Source organism: Cibotium barometz, chromosome 36 (genome assembly GCF_041138505.1).
Source record: "Cibotium barometz isolate CiBa-2024 chromosome 36, ASM4113850v1, whole genome shotgun sequence".
Classification (NCBI taxonomy): Eukaryota; Viridiplantae; Streptophyta; class Polypodiopsida; order Cyatheales; family Cibotiaceae; genus Cibotium; species Cibotium barometz.
This window is the reverse complement of record NC_141081.1, coordinates 33685224-33698017: the sequence shown is the minus strand read 5'-3', so window position 1 is coordinate 33698017 and position 12794 is coordinate 33685224. Positions and strand designations below refer to the sequence as shown.

The window sequence follows — 12794 nt, the reverse complement described above, 5'->3', positions numbered from 1 at the left end:
CATCCCCTGCCTCCCACATTCCCCCCTGCCCGCCTTCTCCTGAGCCCCACCCCACCCCCCACTTTCCCGCCCTTCTGCCCACCTTTGTGCCCCTGCCGCCCATCCTTCTCTCCCACCTTTCCCCCTTCTTCTCACTTCCGCCCTCCGCCCACCTTCCACCTTCCTTTGCCTGCTCTACTGCGTGCCCCGCCTCCTCTTTCCCCCTACCGCCCACCTACTCTCGTCTTCATATTCATCTGCCTTACTTTGCCCGTCACCCTAATGTCAGCCCCCTTCCTCCCCTTCTGCCTTTGTCCCGCTCCCCCCCTCCCCCGCCTTCACCTATCTGCCTCTCCACCCCCTCACCCCCCCCCAGGACCCGAATCGCCTTACGCAGTGCTCAGGCGTTCTTTGCTCAATGGCATCACGGCTTCGACCCCGCATCTAACCCCCTTGGAGGATTATCTGGCTTCCCCATCAGAGTTTGCTTCCCAGACCTCCCAAAGGAGTATATTCCCCTCACTTGGTCGATAGGACAATCGATTGGGTAGGTTTCGGAATCCCCCCAGACAGCAGCTTCCATGGTAGCTAGGACAGCAGGGATTCCATACATTCGTGTATGCATAGCCTTGCTGGAATCTCTTCCTCAGGTCAATGCGCTCCCCAGCCTCTAAGGCCCACTTGCCATAGGTAGAGGTAAAGGGAATCAAAGGGGAGAGAGACAAAAATTGTCCAGTCCCCCTTCTACTATAGCAGCGTAGAGTAAAAGGGCTCTTGATTAGACTAGCACTCCCATGAGAACATGTGTACGACCTAGAGCAGCATGTGCTTATAGTTTTCCAAATTTCCAGACATCCCACTCTAGACTAGCACAACACTGGTACTCTCGATTGTCCCACTGGACGTGCCAAATTTTTAGCGTACCTGTAGTAGACTTGGTTCCCCAGGTAGATTAAGTGGGATCACCGATCACATCACGAGAGAAGGGGTTCTACTCTAGGGAAGTATACCCTAAGGAGTCGACACACAACAGTCTGCCTTCCTCCACTAGTCACACACACACGACTAACCAAAGAAACAACCCACAGGCATGGAACAATACTTACCTGCACACTGCGGAACACCATTTATTGATTTAAATCAAACAATATAAAATACACAAGCGTACACCGGAAACACCCAAACATCTCCTTGTGAGAGTGCGATACAACAGACCCACTACATCGTGAGTACACACAGGTCACTAAAGACTAACAATCGACAACCAACAACTTGGTAAGTCCCAGGACTGTGCTATTTGTATACAAGGGGTCATTGACCCTTTGGATCACCCAAGTTGTAAGAACTTCTAAACAAGGAATACCGCCACTCCATGTGGGAGGGTGTACCAAGTCCGTTCAATGCTGATGCTTTAGTTGGTGCAGTGGTCAAGAGTATCTGTTACCACCACTCAACTGTATGCCTGGATGTCTGCACTTAGGTGACCATGTGAGTGCCCATCCTTAAGATGTTCCACCAAGAGGTCTTCTACATTTTGCCATCATCAACAATTCCACTCTTAGACACTATCTTGAAAAGAGATCTTTCCGCACTTGGACACTCTGGGGACCCATGGTGGCTACATGTGTCCACATTGCCATTGGGTAATTATGTTGACAACAAGCTCGAAGTCTTGAGGCAGGGAAATCGCTTTCATTGATTTGAGCATCCATGGTGGCTACATGTGTCCAGGTTGCCATTGGGTAATGATGCTGTTGATAACAAGCTCAAAGTCTTGATCCACAGAAAGTGCTTTCATTGGTTTGACAACTTCGATAAAGGCCTTTAGGTAACATTCAAACCAAACTAATAGGGATCACCCTCCAATACCCAATTTAGGCTTTTGAAGGAATTGTGGAGGAAGAAACTTCTGCTACAGCACTTTGGCAAAGAGTTTCTGGTCCTCATTGATGTCTGTCAACTCATATTAACTCCACCAAGTGACCTTTTCAGTCTTTTCTTATGTGATGACCTCAGAAAAGTTGGTTGTGTAGAAAGCCATGCCCAACTATTTACTCAAACAAATTGTCAAGTGCACACTTTCCCGAGTGTGACATGGACATGCTTCTACTCATAGGCCAGCTCAGAGATCAAGTACGTGCCGGATTCATGGTTGCTAAGGGCTATTGTCCCAGTTCACTATAATATTGTACAAGCACCCAATGAGCAGCCAAGTGTGGACAGAGTTATTGGGTTATTGTGTGAACACTATTAGACATTATTATTAGGCTTGGTAGCGTTGGTAGCCAACTCACCAACATTAGACATTGTAAATAGGAGTCTAGGCTCATATTCATTCATTGATCAATCAATCATTATTGAGTCATTGAGAGAGGTCAGGAGTAGTGATACCATTGAGTATCTCTATTCACCATTGTATATACTTCATGTTAGTAATACATGGTAGATTAGGTCCTCTCTCTCTACTGTGTAGGGATGTCATGTGCATCACCCATGTGAGTGCCACAAGGACATGCCTCCTACTAGGCAAAGTATGGGGCAAAGTATGGCCCGACCTGGGTAGCTTTTGCAATCCAATAGGTGCGAGGAGATGGACATGGAACAATAGTTCGAACACAAAATTAGGGTATAAATATGTTAGCCAGTCTGAACCCGACTTTCTATCACTTCTCTATGCAAAGGCAGGTCAAGGGTCATTCTTTAGCATCCAGATGCAGAGGTTCCCAAGATCAAGGGGTATAAAACGAAGACTGAGGGCAACAGCAACCAAGGCATTTAGATCACCATAGAAGCTGTACAGCAGCAAGACTGAGCGGCCCTCATATGCGTGAGAGCATGCACAAGTGGAGGACAGCTGGTAACCTTTTTGTATGCATCAGTAGATAGGTATGCATAAGCACGATCCAAGTCGAGATCCAAGAATCATATATATGATCATCTTTTGCAATACACAGTAGATTAGGGCAACATCTCGTCTCTCTTCTCCAGTGTGTATGCTAGATCATTTGGACTAATGCTAAATTCTAATCTAGTTTGCTTAGCGTTAATCAAGTGTTTAAGTCTCCTGCTAGCACTCATGTGACATGATGTTAGCATATAAACAGATATATCAATTCCATGGCATGCGCGCTTGATGTTAGAATATAAACAGATATATCAATTCCATGGCTTGATATCAGATACTATGCGTATGGCGCACAGATGCAAAACAAATGCCTTAATGAATGTTCGCAAGTAAAAAAACATTGAGCATAAAGTTAAAAAACCTATTTACTCTGCTGATTTTTTCTAAAATCCATAACTCATCTGCCTCTGGATCCCACCAACAGCCAAGATATTTTGATGCTATTCTTGCAAGCAGACCATCGCTACCTGGACTCCAAGCTCTATGGTCCCATAAAGATGATCCTCCTCCTTGTTTCATGATCCAAGCTCACTGTTCTTCGTAAGCCTATCTCACGCAAAACGGCAACCTTACATAAAATGAGCAGAAATGCAGCTTGAAGGCTCTTTAAAGTGCTGGACATGGTAGAAGTGCAGCCCTTAGAAATTTTTCATATGAAAGAGAGGGCCTCATACTGTAGTCTAATTGCTAGAAACTAAGAAATGTAATGACCTCTCGGGGCTGGAAAAGGTAGAGTGTATATCTTTGTTTTTGTTTTTCGAGCCGGGGTCAGAGACGAGCATGCTCGTCTCGTCTCTGAGACTCGAGCAGAGAAACGCTTTTGTCATTAGCTTCGCCATCTCGGTCGTGAGAACGGTTTCGCTACTTCCTTAAGGCATGACCTCGGAAGACCCAATAACTGTGGGCACGACAGCGACCAAGAACTCCTGAAGTAGCCCAGGTACTGTGGGACTTGCCGTTGGGCTCACCCACTAAAAACTCTGCAAACCCGGCACGTTTCCGGAGAGGAATTGCCCCCACAATGGGGGTCGGCTCGAAAGAGGTGTATATCCTGAGCTTGAGGTGAGACTCTATTGCCAAGTACTCTCAATCAAGAAAACTTTCTCCAATCCAAAATTCTGCACCAGCCTGTCATGATTGACCTTAATCTACTAAGGTAAGGTGATGTGCAGCAAATAAGGGGATAACAGAACCAAGACAAGGTATTGATACTTCATAGGGTAATAGTAGCTCGTACAATGATGTGAGCTCGAGAGACAAAGGCCATAAAGCTCAAACATACAAAGGATAGACCATCATCTCAGTAGACTGCCTGTTCAGCATGGGAGCCCTTTTAAGGCTTGGCTAACATGGCATTGAATGCTAATGAATTTGGGGTTGAAATTTTGAAAATGCCAGAAAAACCATCAACACTCACTCACCTGCAAACCACACAAGCACAGCTCAAAGATACAAAATTCAACAGAATATCCTTTAGCTCTTAAAGTTAAGCTAATAAACCATGGTCAGAAATCCTCTTGTCTTTTAAAAGCTAATGAAAAAAAGGTTCTTGCATGCGTGTTTCATCAAGAACAATACACCAAAGACCTTGCCAGAAAATTTGAAAAAAGACAACAGAAGATGCATGCATACTAAAATAAAATAAGTGATAACTATTGTTACCAAATGCCGCCCATAGTCATAAGCGATCGTTGCAACTGCTCCAGACTGACCAGCAAGAAGAGCAATTGCTTTGCAGCTATTAGCCATAAGTGAGGCTGTTTTGTAAAATGTCTTTTCCAAGTAGTACTCCATGCTGTCATACACCTCAAGCATTGGTTACTGCAACTTTGTCATTTAAATCCTTACCGTAAGATCTCAGGCAACAAAAACTAGATCCTCCAATTTCTTAGTGTAGTACCAAGGCCATGAATGATGCATGGAGATTCCCATATTTTTTAATTTTTTGAGGGTTGTACCTGCAAGTGTGGTGTAGAGGAAAAACAAAAGAAGAGGGGAATCCCTGCGTAAGCACGCCACACAGTGGTAATTTTTGAGACCTCGGGGTTTCAAGTAGGGCACTACAAAGGGACCAATGTCTCTTGTTCATGTAACCAGGTGGTCAACCAACATTTACTCTTCAACACAAGCCCAGGACCTCGAACAGCATAGATGGTGAATGACAGATTGCAATTATACTAATGCTGCAAGCCTAGGGAGCTGCAACTCTAGGATCGTCTCTGGAGATGCATGACCAGGTTTGGGGAAAAAGAAATTAACAATGTGCCACAGTTATAAACCCCACAAGTATATTTTACAAATAAAGTGTAAACAAACACTTGGTTGGTTTTGTAGAATTTGCTATGTAAATGATGAAGCCAAAACATTGCAACACTGCAATGCTTTTTTAACAGCTTTTACAACTAATCTATCTATGCTAACGCCACACCTGCATGACTTTTCCTTATTTGAAGTCAATTGCATGATTTCTCCAGTGACAAGATGCTCCAACACTTTAGAAAGCAGCTCCACAACCTACCCAATAGTCATAGAAACAACATTGACATTGTCAGTTTTCAGAAAAAATCGTTATGCAAAGTTTTCTTTTTTTATGACGAGAACCAATTTGGTATTTTTTTTCTACATGACACCAACCATTGAAAGATGTACAAACAGACAAACAAAGAACAAAAAAAGAACTTATAGATATGCCCCAGTAAAAAATGTATAAATCCATGCATATTAATGAATTCTTTTTTCAAAGACAGCTGTTATTGCAAACACACGCACACACGCACAACATACATACATACATGTATGTATGTATAACATATAAAACCATGCAGATTTATGAATTCTTTTTTCAAAGACAACGGTTATTGCACACACACACACACACATATATATATGTCATGTGCACATGCGTGAGTGCGTGCGTACATACATATGTATGTGTGTGTGTGTGTGTGTGTGTGTGTGTGTATATATACACACACACACACACACACACATATATATATATATATATATATATATATATATATATATATATATATATATATATATATGTATGTGTACATACATACATACATACATACATACATACATACATACATACATACATACATACATATATATATATATATATATATATATATATATATATATATATATATATATATACGTACGTATATATACTTACATATACATATATACGTACGTATATATGTATAAATACGCATATGCATACATACATATGTAAACACACACACACACACACACATATATATATATACCTGGACAAGGTTTCAGCTTGCTTGTGCATTAGATTTCCCGCACACTTTTTTGGGAAACAATCATGGATATTTGGAGTGCTAACAGTTGCGCTCCGGCCTTATGCTACGTTCTTCTCTTGGGTACGGTTCTCGGCTCTATGGACAATTTGGACCAGCCGGAACCGATTCATGTTCAGACAGCATATGTCAAGACACCTTCTCCTCTTTCAGGCTCTCCTTGCGACAGACACTGCATTGTTGTAATGCGAGCCACGATGTTGATTTGCAGACTTTCTCACTTTTCTTTGACTATTTCTGAGGAACTCTAGTATGGGTCCTTTTCGGACTCATCATTGTAAAGTGCATATTTCTTCGTGGGTTTTCACCTCGATTTGAGGTTTCCCACTAGTAATATATCATTACTATTAAAAAAAAATGTGTGTGTGTGTGTGTAATAGTTGCATGCAATGGAAACGGTAACGGAAACAGATGATGGTCTTTGCAAACGGAAACAACCTCAATCTAGAAATGATGGAGAAATAGAGGAGAAACTTGGAATATATCATAATTTGAAAGAGACAAAAAAGAAAATTGGGGAAAATTAAAGCTTAGTGGGAAAATTCCTTAAATGAGATTAGGAAACAGGAAACGGAAACGGAAATGGCACCTCTAGAGAAAGCAAGTTTCTGCAATTTTGGGTAGCAACCGGAATTTTTTTGTACTATGATGTATGTTTATATATACAGGAACACACACACATATATTGAACCTCAAACCATCCACCTATGTGGTATATGTAATCGCACAAAGAGCTGCCAAAAAATATCTCTATGTTTTTCTGTGTATGCGTAGGTTCAGATTCCATATTCATAGAAGTCAAGCTGCAGACAAGAGCAAGAAATTATTTCAAAATTTTCTCTACAGCTTAGAGAACTCAAAGGAACAGTCTTACCTCTGTGTTTTTCAAAGAGGCTAGTGCCACAGATGCTCTTGATAATAAAAAATCTCCTGCTAAAACTGCAAGCTGCCATATGAGACCACAAGATTCCAGTGAAATTTATCAAGGTAGCGAAGGAATTAGGTAAGTGATTTTGTTTAGGCAGAGTGCCAAAAAAAAAAAGCTACGCTGAGCCAGTATGTCTTTTGTGATGATATTAGCATGCCCCTTATCACATGACTTGCAAGCAATTAAAAAGTGGAGAAATGCAGCATAGTGGAACCATACATTATATCGTATCCTATACCTATTTGTTAGGTATACATATTTTAAGGATTTAAAAGAGTGAATTGTCACGAATCTCCTAATTGATAACATGTGTGTACATGTTAATCCTGGATTATGATGTGTGTACATGTTTATCTTGGACTGAGGTTTCAACGACAGTATCATTGAGACTTTGCCTCAGCATGTGTAGGGATTATATAGGTGGAGTTCAAGGACACGTCAGGATGATTTAGACATGTGTATGGATCATTTGGGTGGGTGCCCATATGGAGTCCAAGGACATGACAGGATGATTATGACGTGTGTATGGATCTCTCGGTGGTGCCCATGAGTTGTCCAATGACATGACAACGAGGCTCATTGAGAAAGGCGACTCTTTTGAGTGTCTCAAGATTTATGGGTTGTGCCCGTATGGACTTGGGTGGTGCGCATGGCTTGTATATTGGCCTGTACACGTGGTCTACTGTGAAGGCTTGACAGGATTTATGGTGAACAAGATGAGAGATGAGACCGTACAAGTTGTTCACACAAGATTTTTAAAATACATGGACACTTGAGGGCTGGCGCCTACTAGCACCTGGCTCCACCTGCCAGCTCGTTTTTGCATGAGGAGTTATTTTGGTGTGGGGAGGCCTAGATATAGCATAGCGATTCTTGCAGGAGACCTGTTTTTGGGATGGGCACTCGCAGGCCGGGGGTTGTTTTTGCTGGTCAACATCATATGTGGACACATCCACCTGCCCAACCTGATTTTTGACTGTTTGGCCTGATTTGGGGCTGCATATGTGCTGGCCGAAATGATCTGGCGCCTAATATTTGCTATCTGATTTTACCAAGGATTGTTTTCTGCTGGTCAACTGCATCTGTAATTGATTTATCTGTTGTCATCACCTCCAGGGCTGGTCGACAAGTTTACAAGTAGTTTTTGGGGTGGGCCTGGTCATACTGTATGGACAGCCATGCAAGCTGTACAGGCTGGTCCGATGCAGCACGGGAAGTTGTGTGCATATGACCTGAATTGCTGAATTGCTGAATTAGTTGTGGACTTTTTGTGTGAATGTGGTGGTGCATCGGTTAAGTGTGAAAATACCATGTGGGTGTTCTTGCGTTGTCAGAGCAAGGTTGTGCTGCTTGTGAAAACTTTTTGAAGTGAGGTTGGTTGCCTGTGAAGACTTTGGACAGAGGCATGGCCGACTGTCATGTCTATGTGAGTGTGCATACCATGTGAGTGGCTGTCACAAGCACTTGAGTGCTCGAGGGATTCATCGCCGGTGGTGGCCATCGAAATCCTTGACTTGTTTTGTGTAATCTGGGGCGACCAGGTAGACGACTCTCTCAGGCACCCACATCTTGCACAAAGACAATACTCCTTTTGGTAATACAAATACCTTGACGGGAGAGGGGGGGGTAACTTCGACTTCGAGTGTGGTGTGAATGTGCATATCTGAAATTTCTAATTTTATGTCTTTAATTGTGTGCTTAATCGAAGTTTACTACGTAAGTGCTCCAAGAAGCGCTAGTCCCGGTTACATTGGTATCACAACTCCAGTTTTCCCCTCCTCTAGATTGGGTAACGGCCCTATCTAGGAAGCTTTTCTAGTGACTTGATTGGGACACTATGGTCAGCTGTTGTCCAAGTCTTTTTTTTTGTAGGTTAATGCAAGGCAAAATAGAGGACTGGTTTTGACCCCAAAAACGTGTGGACAGCCGAAAATTATGCCCAAAGATGCCAAGGATGTAAAGAACGGCTCTCCAGAGAAGCCTGAAAAGAAGAAGACGACCCCAAGGGGGGGGGAGGAAGGAGTTTGCACACTTATGGACTGTCATGAGACATTCAATGAATGCTGATGTAAATATGTTGCTTGATGTGCAAGGTAATATGCGAAAACTACTGCCGATGTAAATGGTTGCTGCCATTGGGTAGCGCATGCAATGCCGTTACTTCATCGCAATAGGAATCAATCTGAGTAAAGAGATATTCACGCATTTACCTTGTTTCCCATCACAAAATTGAGTGATCCGATGCCTCTCCTAGTGTCTGCACTGTCCAAGACATCATCATGAAGAAGACTAGCTACCTGCCAGGTGAATCGCTACTTTATAAATTCAGTAACACGAAACATATAAACACAGAATTTTACTAAATGGAAAGCTTTATTCTGCTATTACATGCATCTATAAGGGCTCGACAGTTTAAAAGAGAGGAAAGGGAAACAGAAACACTGTGAATGGAAATGGTTTCATGGAAAACCAAAAATGCTGACATGAATCATCTCCGTTATCTCAGCAATCCTTTGCTGCCTCAGCCGTTGCTCCTGCATTGTGTGCTCAGGTAAACCAATATCTGGCAGCACTGCTGTCATTGATGATGCCATAAGCAGCAAGACCTGACAAGCATGTGAGAAATAATTTTAAAACAAGTGATGGATTCAGTGTAGGCCTGCCTTCTTTTATATGTCATTCTTTCAACCTAAGCTACTGCATGTTTAAAAGCTGACATATTTACAATGAATCATATTAGATCTGCTGAAAATTGAACTTCTTTTATATGTCGTTCTTTCAACCTACGCTATTGCATGTTTCAAAGCTCAGATATTTACAATGAATCATATTAGATCTGCTGAAAATTGAGCTTCTTACTGACTTCTCTCCAAGCAAAGCAACAAAGCCTTCCCCAATCTGCTGAATCGGAAGCCTTGACTAACTTGGTTAATTGTTGTTGTTCGAGCTGAATCTGATACTTTTCTTGACTTGATCTTCTCTATTTATCTTGGCTGCTCCCAAAAGGATTGTAGAAAATGTTTAAACTAGTGAGAGGGGGGTCCTATTTATAGAAAAAGTAAGATAACTTAGTCGTCCAACCCTAGTAGGTTATCTTTGCATTAGTTGCATTAATTTGCATTTACCGTTTCGATGTTTCGAGGTTTCGAGGTTTCGAAATCTAGAAACATGTTTTTTTGTTACTATGTTCTATACAAAACCCTAACACTCATCCTAACTAGTGCCCTTACCCTACCCCTTACCCTGATTGGTAGCGGCATGACACATGCATCCAATGACTGAGGATGATGCATGTGGCATCCCCTCAAAGCTCCACCTGGATCTGGATTAACTGGAATCGATGCTACTCCAACAATTGGAGGATCTTGATCTAATCTCAGTCTAGAACTAGACACTCTCTCATTCTAGAACAATCTGCAATAAACTTGCTTCTTTACTTGCTAGAATCTCCTCGACCAAAGTTGTCTTTCATGCATTGGGACAAAGGTCTATGTTATTGTCACGTGCACCCTCTTCCGAGGTGTGGCATGGACACGTTCAGCTCACAGGTCGAGCGTGGCACCGGATTCATGTGTATGTAAGGGCATTTGTGCCAATTCATAGTATTCTTGCCCAAGCACCCAATAGGCAACCGAGTGTGGATCTTATCATTCATTCATTCACTCATTATTCAGTAAGTCATTCAGAGCTCAGGATCTCTGCTACCATTGAGTATCTCTATTCCATTGTAAATAAGTCATGCATATGAATACATCGGTAGGTTAGGTCAACTCTTTATCTATTGTGTATCTTGCATGAAGAAGAAGTATGTGCATGGATTCATGACTCTAATTAGGCATTAATCTTCAAATTTATCGCGATAAACTAATTCCACAAAGCACCCATGTTACATTGGTATCAGAGCATCAGGTTTTCACGGAGGAAAGGCTGAAATTTGTATTTCTCATAAAGGAATGGAGATCCATCACAAAGAACCCCATCATCATCATCAGTTTTTTCACCTCAGGTTTGTGTTTCCTTCAGCAAGGTTGCATTTTGCAAATTCTGCATCAAATAGCTCATGTGTGTGCAAGGGGTGCTCAGCCAAAGGAGGGCCAAACGCACCACGTAGAGGGCGGACAGAATAAGTAAGGCAAGGCGGCCTGTTGGTGATTCCAATGCAGGCAAACAAGGGGTGACAAAGGCACATCACAAGGGGGGGGGGCCAACGGTATGCACTCAATGCAAGATTATGGGGGTAAAAGCACTGCATAAGGAGGGCATCCAGCACCACCAAAACGCAGCCAGCCAAGGCGGCTGTAAACGCACATCAAAGGCGGCCAGATCCGCAACAAATGCCTTTCAAGGACGGCCAGAGCAGTGATCAGGGCAGCAAACACAGCCCAAGGGACAGCCTTATCCATCCCAAAACAGGTCAAGTACAGTCAGTGAATATCAGTCCCCATGGGACAGCCTGCCAGCCAGCAGAGGGTACAGCAGAGCAGTCATCTTGTGTTTCGGTTCTTGCCTGTCCCCACCCACGCTTGCTCATCACGAGGGGATGAAGCACTCTCCATTGCCTTGATCAAGAGGCGTTGAACGTTTTGTTTCTCACAAGGTTGCGTTTTCATTGAAAGCAGCAAGCAACTCTTCATGGCAACCATGAACGTTGTTTGGGAAGAGTTTCTTCGAGCATCCAAGGAACATAAAGATCCATGCATTTGGGCATATGCAGAACGAAGATGGGAAGCCGAGGAGTGTGCAGAAGTTCAAAGAAAGGCATATGAGGACGCAAAGTGAAAAGCAGCACAGCTCCAAGAAGAGCACCGAATGAGATGTTTGAAAGCGCTAGATGAGTTTTTTGCCAAACAAAGGGAGGAGTTACCAGCCCTGAGATCAAGTACAAAAGTGGAAGCAGTTGTGGTGAAGCCAAAGAAGATTAACAAGAGTGCTGCAGTTGTGGTGAAGCCAAAAAAGATTGACAACAGTGCTGCAGTTGAGGACCAAGGGCAGCTTTCTAAGGTCGACCAAGGAGCACACAGATCCAATATCATGTGCACGCTCTCCCAAGTGTGACGTGGACATGTTTTTACCCGTTGGCCAGCTCAAAGGTCGAACGTTGTGCCGGTTCATTCTAATATTCTCCAGGCACCCAATGAGCTGCCAAGTGCGGACTGAATTATTGGGTTATTTTGTGAACACACTTAGTTGGACATTATTATTAGGGTTTGTAGAGTTAATAGCTGTAGAGAATCATGGTGCCAGGATGGAGAGAGTAATAGGGAGAGAGATGATAGCCAACAAGAGAGACAAAGATTGAACAAATCAAGTGATGCTCATATTGTGATAGAACCACCCAAGTACATGCTTTTATAGGCACCAAGGCCTTATCTTTTTCCCTAGATCTTAATAAGAGGCATTCACAACTAAAAGGGTGCTCACACTAACTAGCTCTGAAATACCCAACAAACCCCCCTTCAGAGTGATGGAGGTGATGCCTAACAAACCTTCAATAGTCGCAGTACTCCAACACTAGCAAGAAATCAAGACATGGTCCCCGCAACTGGCTCAGAGACTCATGAACATGGCTCAGAGACTAACTAGCATGGCTCAGAGGCTAATAAGCATGGCTCAGTGCAAAAGACTCAGAGGTCATGTCCTGCCTCAAGAG

The 12794-nt window shown here is 42.9% G+C and overlaps 1 protein-coding gene across 3 annotated transcripts in view; it reads right to left on the bottom strand.

Moving 5' to 3' along the window:
- Positions 1–12794, bottom strand: part of LOC147617837 (solanesyl-diphosphate synthase 1, mitochondrial-like) — a 105399-nt gene that overhangs the window by 67217 nt on the left and 25388 nt on the right. For all 3 annotated transcript variants that reach the window (XM_086776095.1, XM_086776096.1, XM_086776093.1), the window contains exons 6-10: positions 9628–9750; positions 9355–9441; positions 7091–7162; positions 5313–5398; positions 4547–4679 (exon numbers count right to left, since the gene is read on the bottom strand). In XM_086776095.1, coding sequence (XP_086632221.1) covers positions 4547–4679; positions 5313–5398; positions 7091–7162; positions 9355–9441; positions 9628–9750 — 501 coding nt within the window. The remainder of the gene's footprint in view (positions 1–4546; positions 4680–5312; positions 5399–7090; positions 7163–9354; positions 9442–9627; positions 9751–12794) is intronic.